This window comes from Cetorhinus maximus, chromosome 2 (assembly GCF_964194155.1).
Source record: "Cetorhinus maximus chromosome 2, sCetMax3.hap1.1, whole genome shotgun sequence".
NCBI classification, from domain to species: domain Eukaryota; kingdom Metazoa; phylum Chordata; class Chondrichthyes; order Lamniformes; family Cetorhinidae; genus Cetorhinus; species Cetorhinus maximus.
In genome coordinates this window covers 8,363,378-8,387,792 of record NC_135880.1, presented here as the reverse complement: position 1 = coordinate 8,387,792, position 24,415 = coordinate 8,363,378, and the positions used below count along the sequence as shown (strand labels likewise).

General features: G+C 50.2%; 3 protein-coding genes across 3 annotated transcripts in view; 2 read left to right on the top strand and 1 right to left on the bottom strand.

The window, feature by feature from the left end:
- tesk1b (testis associated actin remodelling kinase 1b) overlaps positions 1–2,934 on the top strand; it is a 147,409-nt gene extending 144,475 nt beyond the window's left edge. Inside the window, exon 10 of the mRNA XM_078560556.1 lies at positions 1,739–2,934. Coding sequence (XP_078416682.1) covers positions 1,739–2,922 — 1,184 coding nt within the window. The 3' untranslated portion in view covers positions 2,923–2,934. The remainder of the gene's footprint in view (positions 1–1,738) is intronic.
- Positions 1–24,415, top strand: part of LOC144692089 (uncharacterized) — a 981,581-nt gene that overhangs the window by 209,695 nt on the left and 747,471 nt on the right. The window lies entirely within an intron of this gene.
- On the bottom strand, positions 17,868–21,085 carry LOC144691974 (beta-1,3-galactosyltransferase 5-like). The gene has a single exon (XM_078560548.1). It carries the CDS (start codon positions 21,072–21,074, stop codon positions 20,016–20,018), a length of 1,059 nt encoding a protein of 352 aa, XP_078416674.1. The 5' UTR covers positions 21,075–21,085; the 3' UTR covers positions 17,868–20,015.

The following is a 24,415-nucleotide window of genomic DNA, read 5'->3' as shown; positions in this document are numbered from 1 at the left end:
TTATCAGACTTGGGTTCCCTGAAGGAAGCTAAACCGCTGCTCTTCTTGATAAATATTACAGGACAATTTCAAAACCTGCAGATGACACAAAACTTTGCAGTATTGAGGATAGTGATAGACTTCAAGAGGACATAGGCTGGTGAAATGGGAGGGCTCATGACAGATTAAATTTAACGCAATAGAAAATAAAGGGTACAATTCTAAAGGAGTGTAGGAAGAGAAACCCCGGGATATTGTTATGATCTGCAGCTGAGGTAACCACTCGGCAAGCCTGATCACAGCTTGGTTAGACCTTAACTTTTATTTGTTTGTTTAGATACGTGGGGAGGGGCTACAGAGTCACCAGAGTTAGCTAATGAATTTATAACAAAAGCAAAAAACATTTATTAAACAAGATGAACTATATTACAATGCTCCTTCACTCACAACTATACCTTTACAAATATATACTGAAAATGACAGGCTTCTACAAAGATAACATAAGTTACAAAAGCTATCTTATACTCTAATGTTCACAGTAAGTACAAAGTCCATTTAAACCAGTAGGCACCCTGTTATCAGGCACACCACATTCTGAAACCAAATGACAGATGCCACCTCAATCAGATGCTATGGATCTCTCAACTCCCCCCCGAGGCTTGTCACACTGTGAGCCAACCAGTCTCACTGAACTCCGTCTTTCACATGAGGGTTTCCAATCTCCACTCTCGTAGAACTCGCTTTGGAATCTTCTCCAAAACCGATGCTTTCTCACAGACGCCTTCATTAAGGGTTCACCTCCAGAGTTTCGAACTCTTCTTCCAATGTTCCTCTCCCCTGGGTCACCACATGCATTCAAGCTGTCTTCCACGCACTCTCTCTCACCAACTTAGCCGTCAACAGTACACCATTACTTCATACGCCAATAGCAAAGAGTTACAGACCTTCAGCCGTCTTTTTGGACCTTCTTGTCTCTTGCAGGCTGTTCTCGCTTTAAATCTGCTTTCTGCAGCTTTTTTCTCTTTAAATCTGAAGCTTGGAGCCTTTCTCTCTGCCCCTCATTATTAACTTCATTAAGGGGACCTTTTCCAGGTTCCTGTCCTGCCTTTGACTTGAAGGTCTGCTTGGGAGTTTCCCCTGTTTCTGTCTCACTCCTTTGGCCTTGGGAAACTAAAACTCAACTTGACGTCTTAACACACAGTTACAGAAATACAAATCAAACTTAAACATTAAAGCTAAAACTCATGCCTAACACCTACAAATACCAATATAACTATCGCTATTTCCTAACATTTGTGCACAAAACGTTCACGGTGGCAGGGCAGGTTGTGAAAAGGTTTCATAAATAGAAGCATATAGAAATCGCAATAGAAGCTTTACTCTGTATCTAACCCCGTGCTGTACCTGCCCTGGGAGTGTTTGATGGGAACAGTGTAGAAGCAGCTTTACTCTGTATCTAACCCCGTGCTGTACCTGTCCTGGGAGTGTTTGATGAGGACAGTGTAGAGGGAGCTTTACTCTGTATCTAACCCCGTGCTGTACCTGTCCTGGGAGTGTTTGATGGGGACAGTGTAGAGGGAGCTTTACTCTGTATCTAACCCCGTGCTGTACCTGTCCTGGGAGTGTTTGATGGGGACAGTGTAGAGGGAGCTTTACTCTGTATCTAACCCCGTGCTGTATCTGTCCTGGGAGTGTTTGATGGGGACAGTGGAGAGGGAGCTTTACTTTGTATCTAACCCCGTGCTGTTTTCTCCCATAGGGAAGACTGCCTGTGAGTGGAGAGGGAGCGGAGGGACGGAGCGAGACCTTTCCAACAGCCTCCGGGTGCAGTGTGAGCCCCGCCTGTCCCGCAGCCACTCGGACATGTTCTCCCGGGCCGCCCTGGGTGCTGAGGGCCTGGGCCCGGCCGCCCGGGTCAACCCCTTCTCCGGCCGGGCTGACCTGAAGGGCGGCAAGATCAAACTGTACGACTCGCCCAGCCGCTCGGTCATCTCGCTGAGCTTCGAGCTGACGCCGCCGTCCCCCGGCGCCGCCCAGCCGCTCACCCCGGAGCCTCTGAACCCGCCCCGCAGCGGACTCCCCGCCGGCGCGCCGCCCGCCCGCCGTTGGCGCTCGCTGCCCGAGCTTCGCCCCGGTGGGCGGGGCTTGCCCCACTCTGATCTCTCACCCGGCCGGGGTCAGAGGGCAGGGGGCGGGCTGGAAGCCGGCGGAGGGGACGCGGTCGCCTCTGAGGACGGTCCTGACGACGACAGCGGCGAGAGAGAAGACAAACCGTTGGAGGTACCGCCACTCAGACCCAGCAGCATCTCCGACAGGCCTCCTTCGGCCCTCAGTGGCAACAGCGGGACTTACCGCTCTCCGGATTCCGGCGGTGGGAGCGACAGCATTGACGCGGCGGTGAGCGAGTGTCGCCGGTGGGAAGCTGGCCGCCAACCGTCATTCTCGAACAGTCCCAGCGCTCACGAGCCGATGGGGAGTGCGCATGCGCTGGGGCCCGGAGTATGCGAGAGTGCGCAGGCGCTGGCTGCCCTGAGTCGGATGCAGCTGGAGGATGCGCCTGCGCTGGTGGCGCGAGGACAGGGGTTGATGGAGAGTGCGCCTGCGCTGGAGGCCATGTGCCAGGTGCCGTCGGAGAGTGCGCCTGCGCTGGAGGCAATGTGCCGGGTGCCGTCGGAGAGTGCGCCTGCGCTGCCGGAGAGCGGGCGCCGCCAGTTCATGAGCGCCGAGGCCGGTGCGGACCCGGAGCCGGACGAGCCGCTCTCCTGTCCAGGCTGTTGCCTTGGCGGCTTCGCCTTCCCGTTCCCCCCGGTGTGTCTGCGCTCAAACGGCCAGCCGGCCCGCTACCCCAACCTCAACTGCGAGTCCGACCGCCTGATCGGCGAGGAAGAGGGCGCGGCGAAGCCGGGCTCCGGCGGAGCGCAGCCGGTTGGCAATAATCACTAGAGACTCGGGGGGAGGGTCAGCGGCACATTCTCACTGTCAATGCAGGATTCATCATCACCATCTCCACCTCCACATCTCCCCCCCCCACCCCATCATCATCCCCCCCACCCCATCATCACCATCCCACCCCCATCACCATCCCACCCCATCATCACCACCTCCCCCATCACCATCACCCCCATCACCACCTCCCCCATCACCATCCCCCCCCATCATCACCACCTCCCCCATCACCATCACCCCCATCACCACCTCCCCCATCACCATCTCCCCCCCCATCATCACCACCTCCCCCATCACCATCTCCCCCCCATCATCACCACCTCCCCCATCACCATCCCACCCCCATCACCATCTCCCCCCCCATCACCATCTCCCCCCCCATCATCACCACCTCCCCCATCACCATCCCACCCCCATCACCATCTCCCCCATCATCATCTCCCCCCCCCCCATCATCACCATCCCACCCCCATCACCATCTCCCCCCCCATCATCACCACCTCCCCCATCACCATCCCACCCCCATCACCATCTCCCCCATCACCATCTCCCCCCCCATCACCATCACCCCCCCCATCACCATCACCCACATCACCATCCCATCACCATCACCCCCATCACCATCTCCCCCCCCCATCACCATCACCCACATCACCATCACCCCCATCACCATCTCCCCCCCATCACCATCTCCCCCCCATCATCACCACCTCCCCCATCACCATCCCACCCCCATCACCATCTCCCCCCCCATCACCCCCCCCATCACCATCCCCCCCATCACCTTCCCCCCCATCACCATCCCCCCCCATCACCATCCCCCCACCATCACCCCCCCATCACCATCCCCCCCATCACCATCCCCCTCCCATCACCATCCCCCCATCATCATCCCCCATCACCATCCCCCCCCATCACCATCCCCCTCCCATCACCATCCCCTCCCATCACCATCACCCCCCCCATCACCATCCCCCCCCATCACCATCCCCCCCATCACCTTCCCCCCCCATCACCATCCCCCCCCATCACCATCACCCCCCCATCACCATCTCCCCCATCACCATCTCCCCCCCCATCACCATCACCCACATCACCATCCCACCCCCATCACCATCACCCCCATCACCATCTCCCCCCCCCCATCACCATCTCCCCCATCATCATTCCCCCCCCCATCATCACCATCCCACCCCCATCAGAACATCATCTCCCATCACCATCTCCCCCCCATCATCACCACCTCCCCCATCACCATCTCCCCCATCACCATCTCCCCCCCCCATCACCATCACCCCCCCATCACCATCACCCCCATCACCATCTCCCCCCCCCCCATCACCCAAATCACCATCACCCCCATCACCATCTCCCCCCCCATCACCATCTCCCCCATCACCATCTCCCCCCCCATCACCATCACCCCCCCATCACCATCACCCACATCACCATCCCATCACCATCACCCCCATCACCATCTCCCCCCCCCCCCCCATCACCATCTCCCCCATCATCATCCCCCCCCCATCATCACCATCCCACCCCCATCACCATCCCATCACCATCTCCCCCCCCATCATCACCACCTCCCCCATCACCATCCCACCACCATCTCCACCATCTCCCCCCCATCACCATCACCCCCCCCATCACCATCACCCACATCACCATCCCATCACCATCACCCCCATCACCATCTCCCCCCCCATCATCACCACCTCCCCCATCACCATCCCATCACCATCTCCCCCATCACCATCTCCCCCCCTATCACCCCCCCCATCACCATCACCCACATCACCATCCACCCCCCCATCACCATCTCCCACATCACCATCCCCCCCATCACCATCCCCCCCATCACCATCACCCCCATCACCATCCCCCCCCCATCACCATCCCCCCCCATCACCATCCCCCCCATCACCATCTCCACCCATCACCATCACCCCCATCACCATCCCCCCCCCCCATCACCATCCCCCCCCATCACCATCCCCCCCCCCATCACCATCCCCCCCCATCACCATCTCCACCCCCATCACCATCCCCCCCATCACCATCCGCCCCCATCACCATCTCCCCCCATCACCATCTCCCCCCCATCACCATCCACCCCCCCATCACCATCTCCCCCCCCCATCACCATCTCCCACATCACCATCCCCCCCCCATCACCATCCCCCCCCATCACCACCCCCCCCATCACCATCTCCCCCCATCACCATCTACACCATCCCCCCCCATCACCATCCCCCCATCACCATCCCCCCCATCACCATCTCCCCCCCATCACCATCCCCCCCTCCATCACCATCCCCTCCATCACCATCTCCCCCCCCCCATCATCATCCCCCCATTACCATCACCATCCCCCTCCCCCCACCATCACCCCCACCATCACCCCCCCATCACCATCCCCCCCATCACCTTCCCCCCCATCACCTTCCCCCCATCACCATCCCCCCCATCACCATCCCCCTCCCATCACCATCCCCCCCATCATCATCCCCCATCACCATCCCCCCCCATCACCATCCCCCTCCCATCACCATCCCCTCCCATCACCATCACCCCCCCATCACCATCCCCCCCATCACCATCCCCCCCATCACCTTCCCCCCCCATCACCATCCCCCCCCATCACCATCACCCCCCCATCACCATCCCCTTCCCATCACCATCCCCCCCCCCATCACCATCCCCACCCATCACCATCTCCCCCCATCACCATCTCCCCCCCCATCACCATCCCCCCCCCATCACCATCCCCCCCATCACCATCTCCCCCCCATCACCACCCCCCCCCCCATCACCATCCCCTCCATCACCATCTCGCCCCCCCCCCCATCATCATCCCTCCATTACCATCCCCCCCCATCACCATCCCCCTCCCATCACCATCCCCCCCATCACCATCCCCCTCCCATCACCATCCCCCTCCCATCACCATCCCCCTCCCAACACCATCCCCCCCCATCATCATCCCCCCCATCACCATCCCCCCCCATCACCATCCCCCTCCCATCACCATCACCATCCCCCCCATCACCATCCCCCTCCCATCACCATCACCATCCCCCCATCACCATCCCCCTCCCAACACCATCCCCCCCCATCACCATCCCCCCCATCACCATCCCCCCCTCCCATCACCATCCCCCCCATCACCATCCCCCCCATCACCATCCCCCCACCATCACCATCCCCCCCATCACCATCCCCCCCATCACCATCACCCCCCCATCACCATCCCCCCATCACCTTCCCCCCCATCACCTTCCCCCCCCATCACCATCCCCCCCATCACCATCCCCCTCCCATCACCATCCCCCCCATCACCATCCCCCTCCCATCACCATCCCCCCCATCATCATCCCCCATCACCATCCCCCCCCATCACCATCCCCCCCCATCACCATCCCCCTCCCATCACCATCCCCTCCCATCACCATCACCCCCCCATCACCATCCCCCCCCCATCACCATCCCCTTCCCATCACCATCCCCCCCCCCCATCACCATCCCCACCCATCACCATCACCATCCCCCCCCCATCACCATCCCCTTCCCATCACCATCTCCCCCCCATCACCATCTCCCCCCCCATCACCATCTCCCCCCCACATCACCATCTCCCCCCCACATCACCATCTCCCCCCCCCATCACCATCTCCCCCCCACATCACCATCTCCCCCCCCATCACCATCTCCCCCCCACATCACCATCTCCCCCCCACATCACCATCTCCCCCCCACATCACCATCTCCCCCCCCCATCACCATCTCCCCCCCACATCACCATCCCCCACATCACCATCTCTTCCCCCCCCCCCGCATCACCATCCCCCCCATCACCATCCCCCCCCAATCACCATTCCCCCCCCATCACCATCTCCCCCCGCCCCACATCACCATCCCCCCCATCACCATCCCCTGCATCACCATCTCCCCCCCCATCACCATCTCTCTCACCCCCATCACCATCCCCCCCCCCCAATCACCATCTGCCACATCACCATCTCCTCCCCCCCACATCACCATCTCCCCCCCACATCACCATCTCCCCCCCACATCACCATCTCCCCCCCCCCACATCACCATCTCCCCCCCACCACATCACCATCACCCCCCCCACATCACCATCTCCCCCCGCCGCATCACCATCCTCCCCCCCCGCATCACCATCCTCCCCCCCACCATCACCATCTCCATCTCCTCCCCACCACATCACCATCTCCTCCCCCCCCCACATCACCATCACCCCCCCCACATCACCATCTCCCCCCCCCGCATCACCATCCTCCCCCCCACCATCACCATCTCCATCTCCTCCCCACCACATCACCATCTCCTCCCCCCCCACATCACCATCTCCCCCCCACCACATCACCATCTCCCCCCCACCACATCACCATCACCCCCCCCACATCACCATCTCCCCCCCCACATCACCATCTCCTCCCCCGACCACGTCACCATCTCCCCCCATCACCATCTCGCCCCCCCCGCCACATCACCATCTCCCCCCCCCATCACCATCTCCACCCCCCCCCTCCATCTTCCCCCCCACCCTCCATCACCGCCTCCCACCCCCTCACCATCACTGCTCTCCTTACCCACCCCACCATCCTTGCTCCTGCCCCATTTCCCCCTTCCTCCTGCACCCTCCCAATCCAGTCAATCAAAAGGCCTCATTCAGGCTTTGTATATATGTGCATGGTTGCTTTGGTTAAAAATGCTTTATTTAGACTTCAAAGCGCCTTATGTTAATCATTTCTTTCAATTTTATTTTAACCCAGATAAAGGGGGAGGCTTGGTTAACGTAGTACCATTTATATCCAGCAGCAGACAGTGCTCTACTGTATACATCAGCCTGACATGAGTGAAGTCTAAACCTGCTCCTAAAGTGATCTGCCAAGCCAAGGGGAGCTTTTGTCCTTATTTTTTGCTTCACACACTCAGTTTTATTCAATTTTTTTAAAAATAAGGTTGCTTGCTCACAGTGCTTTAAGCAATATCTATTACTCACAGGGGAGGGGTTTATTCTCCAAACTCCCTCTTAAGGGAGGTACTGGCCTTTCCATTGCCCCTCGACTGATAGCACACAGCTGGCACTATTGGCACAGCTATAGTTGGCCTATCACCTGCCAGTATGGGAGGCTTTAGTGGGAATGAAACAGTGAATTTGAATAGATGCTTCAAATGCTGAAGAATGTATATTTATGACAAATTTCGTACCTGTAAAAATCTGTTTTTATTTTTGGCCATACTTTGCAACTTTATAATATGGACAGACTAGGGCAGTCACCTCTTAATCACCTGGCTGGGTACCTGCTGGTTCTCCTTGTTCTCTGTGGGATTAACAGAAAACAATACAATCCCAGCATTTTTTCTTTCATTTATGGAATGCGGGCTTTGCTGGCATGACTGGTATTTATTGCCCATTCCAAATTGCCCTCGATATGGTGATGGTGAGCCGTCACCTTGAACTGTTGCAGTCCGTGCAGATTATAGCTTTTCGTAGTGGTTGATGCAACTGAGCGGCTTGCTGGGCCATTTCAGAGGGGCAGTTAACAGTCAACCACATTGCTGTGGGTCTGGAGTCACATGTAGGCCAGACCGGGTAAGGGTGGCAGATTTCCTTCCCTAAAGAACGTTAGTGACCCAGGTGGGTTTTTACAACTGGCCGGTAGTTTCCTGTTGTCATCATTAAATCTGGGATAAAAAGTTAGTATTGGTATCTAATTAACTGAATTTAAATTGCCCAACTGTCATAGTGGGATTCGATTATTAATCCCGGCCTCTGGATTATTGGTAACATAAGGACTGCTACCATATCCATCTCTGTGTATATATGTTGGTATCCTTGTAATTCATTGTACGGAAAAGGGGAGTAGAACAGTATCTGTACAACTAAGGCTGGCCAGATAGTGCATATTGTGTTACTGCTCTGAATATCTCCAAGAAAGAGGGACTGAGACATCACCCAGGATGTAGATATAACACTGAGCGAGAGAGAGAGAGAGAGAGACACACACACACCAGTCTGTACAGATATATCTCCCTGACAGGGGGACTGAGAGACCAGTCTGCCTACAAATATATTTCCCTTTGAAAGGGGAACTGAGACACAAGTCAGCGTACAGAAATATCTCCCCGAGAGACTCCTGTAAGTGCACAGGTATTTTGTTGTAAATTGGGCGAATATTGTTCTGTTTTGAGGACACCTTTTGTAACCATTGAAGTTAATATTTGCTCTATATTGTCTGCCTGACGGATGAGTCAAGAGAGTTTAATAAAAGCTTTGGTCTCTGACACCTCCTTCCTCATTTCTCATTTCGTTATTCCGGGTGATGGATAGAGTTGGTATGAAAGATAACAACGTGGCACAGAGGATCGTCCTCTTCCAGCAAAGAACAAAGCACCTTTCGGACCATGTTCCAAGGTGCTGCAGCCTATGCCCCATCTGCTATCTAATGTTCAGGCTCTCACTGGCAACCTCAGAACATCTGCTACAATCAACTGTGCAGGCGGGAGGGGGCGGGGGGCAGGGGTGACAGGAACAGAAGAGCACAATTCGGCTGGAGGGGCTAATCAGTTCCACCTCAAATCTATTTGTGAACACAAGTGGAGCCTGATTTGTTAACCACTACAAACGCATAACTCATCTCGGCCTATGAATCAAGCAATGCTTATACATCAGAATTTACAGTACAGGTACGTCAGTGAAATCATAAATCCTCAAACAGAATGGCTTATTTTAAAGGAGCAGCAACTGCCAGTGCTGTGATTGTAGCAAGGATTGTACCACAGGATGGGATCAGCAGACCCCAGCATAACCCTTTGGATAGCAGTGGTGGCAAACATAGAAACTAGGAGCAGGAGTAGGCTATTCGGCCCTTCGAGCCTACTCCACCATTCATTATGATCATGGCTGATCATCCAACTCAATAGCCTGGTCCCGCTTTCTCTCCATATCCTTTGATCCCTTTCGCCCCAAGAGCGAAAGTTTCATCCTTGAAAACATACAATGGTTTGGCCTCAACTACTTTCTGTAGTAGCGAATTCCACAGGCTCACCACTCTCTGGGTGAAGAAATTTCTCCTCATCTCAGTCCTAAATGATCTACCCCGTATCCTCAGACTGTGACCCCTGGTTCTGGACTCCCCCACCATCGGGAACATCCTTCCTGCATCTGCCCTGTCTAGTCCTGTTAGAATTTTCTAGGTTTCTATGAGATCCCCCCCTCATTCTTTTGAAATCCAGCGAATATAATCCTAATCGACTCAATCTCTCCTCATATGTCAGTCCCGCCATCCCAGGAATCAGTCTGGTAAACCTTCACTGCACTCCCTCTATAGCAAGAACATCCTTCCTCAGATAAGGAGACCAAAACTGCACACAATATTCCAAGTGTGGGCTCACCAAGGCCTTGTACAATTGCAGCAATATCCAGGAGTGGAGAGGAGGTGATCAAGGGTTGTCACTAGCTTCAGTAAACACCTCCCAACTGACCACAGAGAAAGTTGATGATTTATTCAGCTACTCCCCACTCCCTGTGCTGTTTTGGTGTACACATTTTAACAGTGGAATATGATATCAAAGCAATCATTGGAGTGCACTGGACTCCACAGCATTGCTGATCTCTTTGCTTTGTTACTAAATTAGCAAATGAAGGTGCTTGATATTGGCAATGCTCCTGCCTCTGTCATCATTTAACAAGAAACTGTTTTACATGTGGGGCAGCATGGTGGCTCAGTGGTTAGCGCTGTTGCCTCACAGTTCCAGGGACCTGGGTTCGACCCTGACTTTGGGTATCTCTCTGTGTGGCATTTGCACGTTCTCGGTGTCTGAGTGGGTTTCCGCCGGGCGCTCTGGTTTCCTCCCACAGGTTAGGTGGATTGGCTGTGGTAAATTGTCCCCTACTGAGTGTGTGCCCTGTGATGGACTGGCATCCCGTCCTGGCTGTACCCTGCCTAGTGCTGATTGTCTGCCGGGATAGGCTCTGCCTCCCCACGACCCTGAATTAGGATGAAGCAGTTCTGGAAAAGTGAGTGTGTTTCGTGTGTTTGGCGGTGTGAGCACAGATAGAGGGAATAGCCTGTATGGGGGAGCAAAAACGTAGAGAGAACAGGCTTATGGGGGAAGAGAAGACAGAGAGAACAGCCCATCTTCGGGATTGTGGACAAAAAGTGGGAACAGCCCCTTAGGGAGTGAGGACAAATTAGAGAACCACCCCTTTCTGGGTAAATTGTGGACAGAAACCAGACCTCCCCACCTAGCAGATATCATGCAAAGTGAGATTGCTTAATTCCCATCCTGTCACCTGCACAACATTCATTTCCTTCAGTAACCTGTTGTAATGTAGGAAATGCAGCAGTCTTGTGCATGGCAAGCTCCCACACAGCATTGGGATAATGTCCAAATTTGTTTTAGTGAGGCTGGTTGAAGGATAAATATTGTCCAGGGCACCGGAGAGAACTCCCCTTTTTTTCAAAACAGTGTTATGGGATCTTTTACATCCATCAGAGAGCACCTCAGTTTGACATCTCATCCGAAATACGGCACCTCTTGGAGCACGGCCTAGATTTTGTGCTCAAGTCCCTGTCAAAAATATACCCTTTTGTTCCCAGCCAGTAGATGGCAGTCATTCCATGGGAGTGGGAATCGGGAGGAGCAGAGGATGGGAAAACTGACATTTCATCCCACATGAAACATGAAAGTGCCACAAGGGTGAAGCAGTGTCACAGGGCACTGATATATCTCGGATACTTCCTGTAATGAAGCAATCAGTCACTCACCGGACACTCAGAGAAACTTTAATTCACTAAACCTCATTATGGCATTTATGAGAATTTTCCAAATGACTGTGTGTGAATTAGTTTTACTGCCTTGGTACAGGAAGAGAGGAGGTTTACCAGGGGTGTGGGACTTCAGTTGTATGGAGAGGTGGGATTGTTTTCCTTAGGGCAGAGAGCTGATAGATGGGGTTCCAAATTATGGAGGATTTTGATAAGAGTAGATAGGCAGAAACTTTCCAATGGCAGGAAGTTCGGTAACCAGAGAACACAGTTCTAAGGTAATCTTTTTTCATTCTTTCATGGAATGTGGGTATCACCAATCAATTCTGGGGGCAGTTCAGAGTCAACACTTGGGCCAGCCCAGGTAAGGATAGCAGATCTCCTTCCCTAAAGGGGCATTGATAAAAACATGGGTTTTTACAACAATCAGTGATGGTTTCATGGTCACCGTTAGCTTTCAAATCCAGATTTATTTATTGAATTTAAATTCCACCAGCTGCCAAAGTGGGATTTGAACCCTTGACTCGAGAGCATTGGGCTGGATTACTAGTTCAGTAACATTACCACTACACCGCTATCTCCCTGTACCATTGCCAAATGGAGCAAAGGAGTAATGGGATTTTTTTTTAAAACACAATGAGGATAAATAGAGGGTTACAGCCCTGCCCAGTTGTGATTTGGAATGCACTGCCTGAAAAGGTGGTGAAAGCAGATCCAATAGTAACCTTCAAAATGGAATTGGATAAATACTTGAAGGGCTTTCAGGGAAAGAGCAGGGGAATGGGACTAAATGGATAGCTCAAAAGAGCTTGCATGGGCACAGTGGGCTGAATGGCCTCCTTTGCTGTATCAAATACACAATAAACAAGCTAGGTCTTTGTTTCATGGCTTGCAGCTGTGAGTTCAAAGCTATTGCGAGATTTGTGGTCCATCCAGTGCACCCTCAGCGTTGGTAACTGGAAAAATTCCTGTGCACCATCAATCAAACTATTCATTCAGGATCGTCCACGATCATTCCTACACCCCCTGGATCATCTCTTCTCCCCAGTACCCCAGCAACCACTCCCTTTCCCTCCCAATCACCCCTTCTCCCAGTAACCATACGAAATGGGAGTAGGCCACTCGGCCCCTCGAGCCTGCTAATGCAATAAGATAATGGCTGATCTGATTGTAACCTCAGCTCCATATTCCCCCGATGACCTTTCACCCCTTACTTATCGAGAATCTATCTAGCTCTGCCTTAAAAAACATTGAAAGACTCTGCTTCCACCACTTTTTGAGAAAGAGTTCCAAAGACTCACGGCCCTCAGGAGTGAAAAAATGTCTCCTCATCCCTGTCTTAAATGGGTGACCCCTTAATTTTAAACAGTGACCCCCCCTTAATTCTAGATTCTCCCACAAGTGGAATCATCCTCTCCACATCGACCTTATCAAGACCCCTCAGGATTTTATATGTTTCATTCAAGTTGCCTCTTCCTAAACGCTAGCAGGTACAAGCCCCAGCCCCAGTCATAACATAGAAACTTACAGCACAGTCCATTGTAACTGGACATGGGTAGCCCCACATCCTTTTAGTTTGTAACTCTTTGAGTTCCTTATCCTCAATATCTCATCCACAATCTTCCCTCCAACACTGTATGCCTCAAATCAGGGATCAGTTCTAAATCCTGTTAACACTAAGGCTAATCTGATTATTTATCATGCAGTATTCCTGATGAAGACAACAGAACTGTTAAGCTCCAATGCTTATACAAATCAGAACGTTTGAAACATTCTCCATTAGTTTCTACTGCCTCTGTTGGTCTGTGTAGATGTCAGAAGGGATAGGTGTGTTCTTACTTGTAATTCACTCATCAATTCCATAATCACTGAATATGAAGTATAATAGATTTATTAAATCTACAGCACTTAAACATACACTTAAAAAGAAACAGCACTTGACAACCAAGCCTTGTGGTTTTTACAGGGTGTGGGATTCAAATCGATCACACTTGCAATGTGGTCAAATAGGTTTATCAGACCTTAATCAAATTCAACATGTCTGCTCCTGTTTCCTTACTCCCTCTCAGAGTCAGTGAGTCACAATGGCACAGAAGGATGCCATTCAGCCCATCGAGTCCATGCCAGCTTTCTGTTGAGCAACCCAGTCCATCCCATTCCCCCACTCTATCCCCGTAGCCCTGCAAGTTTATTTCCCGAAAGTGCCCATTCAATTTCCTTTTGAAATCATTGATTGCCTCTGCTTCCAGCACCCTCGCAGGCATTGACTTCCAGGTCATTACCATTCCCTGCATAACAAAAAGCTCTTCCTCACATCCATCCTGCATCTCTTGCCAAAAACCTTAAATCTGTGGGGGTGGATTGATCGGAGATAGTCAGCATGGTTTTGTTAGAGGAAGATTAATAGAATTTTTTGAAGAAGTAACAAGGAGGGTTGATGAGGGTAGTGCAGTGGATGTTGTCTATATGGATTTCAGTAAGGCATTTCACAAGGTCCCACATGGCAGACTGGTCAGGAAAGTGAGATCCCATGGGTTTCAGGGGAAGGTGGTGAGTTGGATCCAAAATTGGCTCAGCGACAGGAAACAAAGGGTAATGGTTGATGGATGTTTTTGCGAATGGAAAGTGGTTTCCAGTGGCCGTTCCACAGGGCTCAGTGTCGGGGTCCTTGCTGTGTGTCATATATATTAATGATTTCAACTTAAATGTGGGATCCATGATTGGGAAATTTGCTGATGACACAAAAATTGGCCGTGTAGTTGATAGCGAAGAGGATAGCTGTTGTCTCCAGAATGATATCAATGGTTTGGGTGAGTGGGCAGAGAAGTGGCAAATGGAATTCAATCTTGAAAAGTGTGAGGTAATGTATTTGGTGGGGGGAGGGGGCAGACAGAGGAAGGGAATACTCAATAAGCGGGAGGATATTGAGAGGGGTTGAGGAAGTGAGATCTTGGAGTGCGTGTCCACAGGTCCCTGAAGGTGGCAGGACAGGTGGACAAGGCGGTAAAGAAAGCATATGGAATGCTTTCCTTTATTTGGATGAGGTATTGAGTACAAAAGCTGGGATGTAATTATGGAACTGTTTAAAATGCTGGTTAGGCCACAGCTGGAATTTTGTGTACAGTTCTGGTCACATTACAGGAAAGGCATAATTGCTCTGGAGACAGTGCGGAGGAGATTTACAAGAATGTTGCCAGGGCTTGAAAATTGCAGCTATGAGGAAAGATTGGATAGGCTGAGGTTGTTTTCCTTAGAACAGAGTGGGCTGAGGGGTGACCTAATTGAGGTTTACAAAATTATGAGGGGCCTAGATAGGGTAGACAGGAAAAATCTGTTTCTCCTGGCTGAGGGGTCAATTACCAGGGGGAATAGATTTAAGGTGATTGGTAGAAGGATTAAAGGGGACATGAGGAAAAACTTTCTCACCCAGAGGGTTGTGGGCATCTGGAATTCACTGTCTAAATTGGTGGTTGAGGCTGAAACGCTCAACTCATTTAAAAGGTACTTGGATCAGCATCTGAAGTTCTGTTTATCTGCAAGGCTATGGACCAGGCGCTGGAAAGTGGGATTAAAAATGAGCGGCTTGTTTCTTTGTTTTCTGTTTTATTGGCTGACACAGACATGATGGCCTCTTTCTGTGCCCGAACTTTTCTATGGCGTCTCCTAGCCTTTGTACTATCAGCTAATGAGAACAGCTTTACTTTGCCTTCCTTATCTAAACCTGTCATAACCTTGTACACCTCTATCAAATCTCCATTCAATTTATGTGAAAATCCCACACCTTTCTGATTTATATGAAACAAAAGTTAAGCTACAATCCCAGGTAAGGTGAATTTTGGGATTTGTTCCACAGAGACATACCAATGGTTGAATTTCTTTGGAACATCTTGTGCTTCTCTGCTGTAACTTTGGGGGAATCCCTTCCTTTTAGCACTTAAATGGGCTTTACACCGGACTACCGGAGTGAACAACGGAGGTGCAGGAGATATCCAGAGGAAGTTCACCCCACAACTCCCAACGGCATCTCTCACTCCCTCATCTTTCGTCACCTGCCCCCCCCACCCCGGTAGAGAGAGGGGGGGTTCTTCACCTCAGCTCATCCAGAGATGTGACCTTCATCCTGGGCTGGAATCTGTGCAGATTATGCAGTAAAACACTGAACTGTTATGATCCACGCACCAATTGAGAAAGAAAAAGACTTGCATTTATAAAACAGGATGTCTCAAAGTGCTTTACAGCCTACTAAGTATTTATGAAGTGTAGTCACTGTTGTAACGTCAGGAACCCAATTTGCACACAGCAAGCTCCCACGATTATTAAAGATAATGATCAGACAATTAGTTTTGGTGATGCTGGTAGAGGGATAAATATTGACCAGGACAGAGAGGAGAACACAATTGCTTTTTTTTGAAATAGTGCAATCTGATCTTTTTACAGCCTCCTGTGAGGAAAGACACACGAACATAGAAGCAGGAGTAGGCCATTCAGTCCATTGAGCCTGCTCCACCATTCAATACAATCATGGCTGATAATCCACATCAATGCTTTTTTCCCCACACTATCCCCATATCCCTTTATGTCATCGGTGTTTAGAAATCTGTCACTCTGCTTTAAACATACTGAATGACTGAGCTTCCACAGCCCTCTGGGGTAGAGAATTCCAAGGTTTCACAACCCTCTGAATAAAAACATTCTCATAATCTCGGTCCTAAGTGGCTTCCTCCTTATTTTGAAATTATGTCCCCTGGATCTAGACTTCCCAACCAGGGGAACCATCTTACCTGCATCTACCCTGCCTATCCCTTTAAGTATTTTGTAGGTTTCAATGAGATCACCTCTCATTCTTTGAAACTCTAGAGAATACAGGCCCAGTTTCTACAATTTCTCTTCATAAGACAGTCCCGCCATCCTGGGAACACGCCTGATGAACTTTCACTGCACTCCCTCTATAGCAATAATATCCTACCTAAGGTAAGGGGACCAAAACTGCACACAATACTCCAGGTGTGGTTTAACCAAGGTTCTATATAACTGAAGCAAGACTTTGCTACTCCTGTACTCAAATCCTCTTGTGATAAAGACTAACAGACCATTAACTTTCCTAATCGCTTGCTGCACCTGCATGTTAGCTTTCAGTGACTTATTGACGAGGACACCCAGGTCCTTTTGTACATTTACACTCTCTAATCTCTTACCATTTAAGAAATCCTAACAGCGCTATGGGTGTACTTACACCACAGGGACTGCAGCGGTTCAAGACCCACATTTTTCCACATTATATTCCATCTGCCATGTTCTTGCCCACTCACTAAGTCTGTCCAAATCCCTTTAAAACCGCCTTGCATCTTCCTCACATCACACATTCCTGCCTAACTTTGTGTCATCTGCGAACTTGGAAATATTACATTTGGTCCCCATATCCAAATCATTGTGAATAGTTGGGGCTCAAGTTCTGATCTTTGTGGTACCCCACAAGTCACAGCCTGCCAGCGTGAGAATGACCCATTTATTCCTACTCTCTGTTATCTGCCTGTTAGCCAATCCTTAATCCATGCCAGTATAATGCCTCTTATCCCATGTGCTTTTATTTTGCTAACCAACCTCCTGTGGAGATCTTTATCGAAAGCCTTCTGGAAATCTAAGTATCCTACGTCCACCAACTCCCCTTTATCAATTCTGTTAGTAACATCCTCAAAAAATCTGTCAAACATGATTTCCCCTTTCATTAATCCATGTTGATTATTCCCAATCAGATCATTACTATCTAAGTGTCCATTTATCACATGCTTTATAATAGATTCTAGCATTTTCCCAACGACTCATGTAAGGTTAACAGGTCTATAGTTCCCTGTCTTCGATCTCCCTCCCTTCTTAAACCATGGGGCAACATTTGCTACCTCCCAATCTGCAGGAACCGCTACACAATCAGGGCCACGCTTTAAGATATCATCCAATGACAGCACCTCTGATAATGCGGCACTCCCTCAGCACCACACTGGAGCCTCAGCTTAGAATTTGTGCACAAGGCTCAGGATTGGAACTTGAACCCAGGACCTTCTGGACTCACACATGAGAACTGCTACCCACTGACGCATAGCTGAAATTGGCAGCCAGCCTCAATTCTCCAGAAATACCCACCAGAATTTCCTTGTAGTTCCTTGTTGGGGTGTGGGCATCACTGGCAAGGCCGCCTTCACTGCCCTTGACATGGTGATGGTGAGCCTTCTCGAACTGCTGCAGCCCGTGCTCACCCGGTGCTGTCAGGTATGCAGCTGGGATATTGGCCCAGTGACAATCAAGGAAGGCTGATATATTTCAAAGTCAGGATGGTGTGTGACTTAAAGGGCAACCCAGGAGGCAAAGGGAGTTCTCCACCAACTGCAGCCCCCTCAATATTATGGGCAGTGGAGGTTGCAGGCTCAGGAGGTGCTGCCAAGAAATTTCATACCAGCTGCAGCCACAATGCACCAGTGGTGGATGTTTGGGGTCAGATTTGAAGATGCTCTTAGGAAGACCTTGGGACTGCACAAAATTCGTGCTGAATCGATCAGTGTGTGGTCCACGTCGAACTTCTCAGGGGGTGATGAGTCATGCAAGACTGGGCAATGAACAAGGTTAGCACAGTCAGAGTCAAATGGAGTCCATTTCCCCCAATAGCTATCAGCTCAATTTTTTGCTTTCCACTTCATAGGAACAGGAGGAGGCCATTCGGCCCCTCAAGTCTGTTCCGCCATTCAATTAGATCATTGTTGATCTTGTTACCATCCCAGCTGATGTTAGTACTGGACAAGTCAGATCCCGGGATGAAACCTGGCTTGGCAGATCCTAACTTTGTTTTTATATTAGAAACCGTGGAGGAAAGTTACTGAACAAATCCACAGGAATTTACTTTAAACATAACTTTTAACATAAAGAATAAAACATTTTTTAAACAAGAAAAAATGAACAATCTTACACTAGACAGAAAAAGGTTGTAGAGATCTCAATACAAACACCAGAAAATGATTCAAACTCACACTATTCCTTTTATCCCAGAAATACCCTTACAGGCACAAAAACCCAGTGAAGACATACCACCATCTTAACACCAAGGCTTCTTGGCTTGGGCTGTCCCAGTTGTAAATGGTTTTCTTACAGCAGATTTCTGAGCACTCACTCGATGCTTTTTCCCCAGCTGGTGTCCCTCCCTGAACTGAGTCGCCCAAAAACTCAGTTACCTCAACTGCAGAGCAAACACACGAGTTCCCTAAACTCAGTCCCCCAGCAGTCCTGCAGTGCTTCTCACCTTCCCTCTCTGACACACACACTCCGAACTTCCTTTCTGTCTTTCCCTGTGACAGTCTGTGTGTCGCTAGACCCCTGTCGCTGGGCAACCGCGCAGTTTTTTCTACTTTGTTGTGATTTTTCCCAAAAATCACTAAACTGCTAACCCCATCTCATTACTTCAAGGGTCGTGAAACCTCATTAAAAATGCATATATACCAACAAATCCAGAAAACCTGACATTTTGCTCAGAGGCCCTCCAGACTTTCTGGCACCAAGCTCACAAAAAAAAACCTAAATTAAACTGAAACACACCAATATAAATATAAATCAAACTTAAAGTTAGACATCATTCCTAACAATCTGTATCTTAAAACCATTCACCTGCCTTGGTTCTGTAACCCTTAATGCCCTTGTCTAACAGGATCTATTGACCTTAGTTTTGATATTTTTTAAACTGACCTCCAAGCCTCAACAGAGTAGATTTCCACTATCCAAATCTTGCTGAAAAGAGAGACGTGTTGAGGAAGCTTTTGTGTCCTGCATTCATCGGGACAAATGCAAAAATGCCACATTTCAAATGATCACAACAATTAATACTGTAGGAGAAAAGGGTGCTGATTGGTTGGCAAGATTACCCAGATTGGCCGAGGCATTGCCAAGGAGAAAGCAACAGGGAACCAAGTTCCCATGCCTCAGCCAATCAGGGTCGTCTTGCCAACCAATCAGCACCCTTTTCTCCTGTGGTATAAATTGTTGTGATCGTTTGAAATTTGGCATTCTTGCATTTGTCCTGATGAGTGCGAGATGAAAAGCTTTGGTAACGTGTCTCTCTTTACAGCAAGATTCAAATTCTGGACTGCCAAGTGAGTATTTCCACTACCCTTTGTGTGAAGAAAGCTTCCTGACATCACCCCGAGGTCTCATTTTGAGGCAGTGCCCACTTATTCTGGACTCTGCCAACCCGAGAAAATGGCTTTCCTCCGAGATGATTGAAGGGCTCGGTTCTGTAGGTCAACATCTTCAGCTCCATCTGGTGACGTCTGGATTACCTCTACAGGCTGTCCGGGCCCGCACCATGTTATTATGGGCTACCTGTTGCTCGTGGGTGCTGAGGTGATGAATGACCATCAGGTACCGGTAGTTGCACACTCTCCAGTTCACGTTGTGTTTGGTGAAACGGCTGCTCGACAGCACCGGAATTCCAGCCGCTTCCGCCAGGATTCCGACGTAAGCGTCCTCGACGGGGATGGGGCGGACGGACGGCGCCACCCTCAGGAGGGCAGCAGCAACGTCCAGCGAGAGCACGTAGCCCACCCCGCTTGCGTAGGGAGGGTAGCGTTCCTTCCTGTAGTCCCGCCACGACACGTACCACTTGCTCAGGGGGTTCCGGATGACTTCCCTCTTCTCGGCCGCGAACAGAGAGCCCGCGTACAGCCTGGTTCGAGCTGGGTTGTCCCTGGCCAGGAAGCGAGGCAGTCTATCCGTGTTCACGAAGCAATCGTCGTCGGTTTTGAGGATATATGCGGGCTGGCAGGTGCTCACTGCCCACTTCAACCCGTGCATGACCTTCAGCGTCAGGTTTCTGTAAGTGTCCAGGTAGTTTCCGACCAACAGGTCCTGGAACTCTTCCTGCTCCGATCGGATTAGGTCGGCTGCTCCTTCTTCTGGGGCCCGGCCGACCAAGAACACCACCTGCCAGGGGAAGGGGCTCTCCCCTGACTCCAGCGCCCAGGTGCTGCGGATGGCGTTCCGACGGTCAGTGTTGGGCTGGGCGGACGTCACCAGGACCAGAAGGACCTGCCCCTTCTTACAAGGGGGAGACTCGTGCTGCCGACTGTCCAGCGCCTCAAAGTCAATCCCGGGGCTCCTGTCGGCAACCTGGACTTCTTCCTTGCTCTTCACCTGCTCCAGCAGGTTGCGGAGGTCCCCCACTGACCGGCCATGTTCCTGGGTCAGTCCCCAGGTCACGTGGAAACGTAATATCAGGAAAGCGGACGCCAGAAGCAACGCCAGCGCAAGGATTTTCACGTACGTTTTTAACTTCATTGCTTTAACGTGAAGAGTTTCGAACCCTCGCATACAAGGAGGAAATATTCCATAATGACTGGGTTAGAACCACGCACCACCCAGGTCTATTGATGTCGCCTCAGCCTTGGATCCGGGTAAGAAATAGGCAGAAGCAACGAGGTTGCTCCCCTTCCCTCTCTCTCGCGACCACCGGGCATCCCCAAGGTGCTTTAAGGCCAAAGGAGGACATTTGTAGTCAAATCAGGAAATGCTGAAAGCACAACAGGTCAGGCAGCGTCTGTGGAGAGAGGAGAAACAGCGTTAATTAATGATTCAGGTCCATGACCTTTCATCAGAACTAGACGTTAGAGATTTAACAGTTTTGAAGCCAGAACAGAGGCATGGAAAGGGGGAGGGGGAGGAAAGAACGAAAGTATGTGATGACGAAAGGCAGGAATGATGAAACGACAAAAATGTTTGCAGTGCAAGGCACTGGCGCAAGTAAAGAAGATAGGAGTGCTCTTCCTTGAGCTCGCACTGAGTTTCACTGGAACAGTATTGGGAGGCCAAGGACAGAGAGGTCAGAGTGGGAGTGGCCCTGGAAATTAATGTTTTCAAGCGAACAATAACGGGAAGATAAAATATCTCAACAACCAGAGCCACTGCACAAAGGGGTGAGATTCCTTCCACTCCTCCCTCGGTGAGCAAGTCTGAAATAATCCCAACATTGCTGATCTCAGCTCAACGCAGCGGGATTCCAGGACTTTCGAGGGAGAGAGAAGTCAGTTAAGGTGAAGATCATGTGGAACGTGAAACATTCATTATCAGTTTTAAACAGTCAACTCAACCTCTAGCTGACTGACAGAGCACGTGTGGCAACACAGATCTCTGCAGCAGTATCTGTAAAACATCAGGGCCGGAGGGGGGAGACTCAGTCAGTCACCATAGATCAGTTGTCCTGATACAAGTTGAGGACTCCTAAAATCAATGTGACATTACGCCTTGTACTTGTCTGGTAAGTTATAAAAAGCAGCAAACATGGATTAAGTGCAACCATTCCAGCTGCTACACCTGTTCTGCCTCTCTCACTCTATCTCTCTCTCTCTCAAGGCTGGGTTAAGTCAACCCTGAAGATCTATGGAGAAGCAAGGAATGCTTAAGAGAAATTTTACATCGAGTCTACAGCACAGAAACAAGCATTCAGCCCAACATATTGATGTGAGTGCTCTATGTGAGCCTCCTCACTCATTTAACCCGACTTCATTTAACCCTATCAGGTTCCTTTCTCCCCTGTGTGTTTATTGAGATCCCCTCAAACGCACCTATATTATTCCACGCTTCGGGTAAAGGAGTTCTCCTGCATTCCCAATTGAATTTATTATTTTATTATGACCTCTAGTTTGGATTCCCCCCCCCTGACAATTGGAACATAGAAACCATAGAACCGTAGAAAAGTTACAGCACAGAAGGAGGCCATTCGGCCCATCTTGTCCATGCCAGCCCAGGTGCCCTTTCTAATCCCACCTTCCTGCACCCGGCCCATAGCCCTGCAGCTTACAGCACTTAAGGTGCAGATCCAGGTACTTTTTAAAAGAGTTTAGAGTTTCTGCCTCTACCACCAACTTGGGCAGCGAATTCCAGACACCCACTACCCTCTGCGTAAAAAGTTCTTCCTCATGTCCCCCCTACACCTTCTGCCACTTATCTTGAATCTATGTCCCCTGGTTCTAGTATCTTTACATTAATCCTATTATAACCTTTTAATATCTCAAAGATTTCTATCTGATCAGCCCTCAGTCTAGAGAAGAGTCCCACCATGATCAGCCTCTACTGATAAGCAGATTCTCTCAGTTCTAGTATCATTCTTGTAATTTTTTTTGCATCTTCTCCAGTGCCCCTGTAATCTTTCTACAACATGGAGACCAGAACCGTTCACCATGTGACAAACGCTCTAAGCACGTTTAACATGATCTCCCTGCTTTTTAATTCTATCCCTCGAGAAATGAACCCCAGTGCTTGGTTTGCTTTTTTTTCACTTTATTAACCTGCCTCGTTACTTCCCAGTGATCCCCTAGGTCCTTTTGCACTCCTCTATCCCACTCAAACTCTAATTATCCAAGCTGTATGTGGCCTTTTTATTCCTCCTACAAAAATGCATCACATCTTAATTATCTATATCAACCTCGCAGTCACAAAATCATAGAATGATACAGCACAAGAGTGCTCTTGTGGCACGGTGGTAGCGTCCCTACCTCTGGGCCAGAAGCTACTCGTTCGAGTCCCATTTCAGGACTTGATGGCTATGGAAGGTGCATTCATAACGTGGCCAATCAGCCTGTAAATCCTTCCAAAGGACTGATGGCAGGCAGTAAGAGCTGGGAGGGTTTCCTGGTCAGCCATACTGCAGAAGGCAATGGCAAACCACTGCAACACTTTGCCAAGCAGAATCATGGACCAATCCAATTGAAGTCCACGGTCACTTAGGGCCTCTTAGGGCATGGTACCTGGAGGAGGAGGAGGATGCAGCACAGAAGGGGGTCATTCAGCCCTGTGTGCCTCTGCTGGCTCTTTTAAAGAGCTATCCAATTAGTCCCACTCCCAAACAAAAACAAAAATACCTGGAAAAACTCAGCAGGTCTGGCAGCATCTGCGGAGAGGAACACAGTTAACGTTTCGAGTCCGAATAACCCTTCAACAGAACTAAGGAAAAATAGAAAAGGGGTGAAATATAAGCTGGTTTAAGGGGGGGGGGGTGGGACAGGTAGGGCTGGATAGAGGGCCAGTGATAGGTGGAGATTGCCAAAAGATGTCATAGACAAAAGGACAAAGAGGTGTTGAAGGTGGTGATATTATCTAAGGAATGTGATAATTAGGGGTAGAAAGCAGGACGAGCAAGGTACAGATAGCCCTAGTGGGGGTGGGGTGGGGGGAAGGGATCGAAATAGGCTAAAAGGTAGAGATAAAACAATGGATGGAAATATATTTAAAAATAATGGAAATAGGTGGGAAAAGAAAAATCTATATAAATTATTGGGAAAAGGGGGGATTGGAAAGTGGGTGGGGATGGAGGAGAGAGTTCATGATCTAAAATTGTTGAACTCAATATTCAGTCTGGAAGGCTGTAAAGTGCCTAGTCGGACTAACCCCCCCCCACCCCTTAAACCAGCTTATATTTCACCCCTTTTCTATTTTTCCTTAGTTCTGTTGAAGAGTCATGCGGACTCGAAACGTTAACTGTGTTCCTCTCCGCAGATGCTGCCAGACCTGCTGAGTTTTTCTAGGTATTTTTGTTTCTGTTTTCGATTTCCAGCATCCGCAGTTTTTTGCTTTTACCTTAGTCCCACTCCCAGCTCGCTTTTTCTCTCCAAGTATTTATCGGATTCTCTACTGAAAGTTATGATTGAATCTGCTTC

Excerpts from the sequence above, each read along its gene's own strand:
- LOC144691974 (XM_078560548.1), bottom strand. The coding sequence starts at position 21,074 with ATGCGAGGGTTCGAAACTCTTCACGTTAAAGCAATGAAGTTAAAAACG.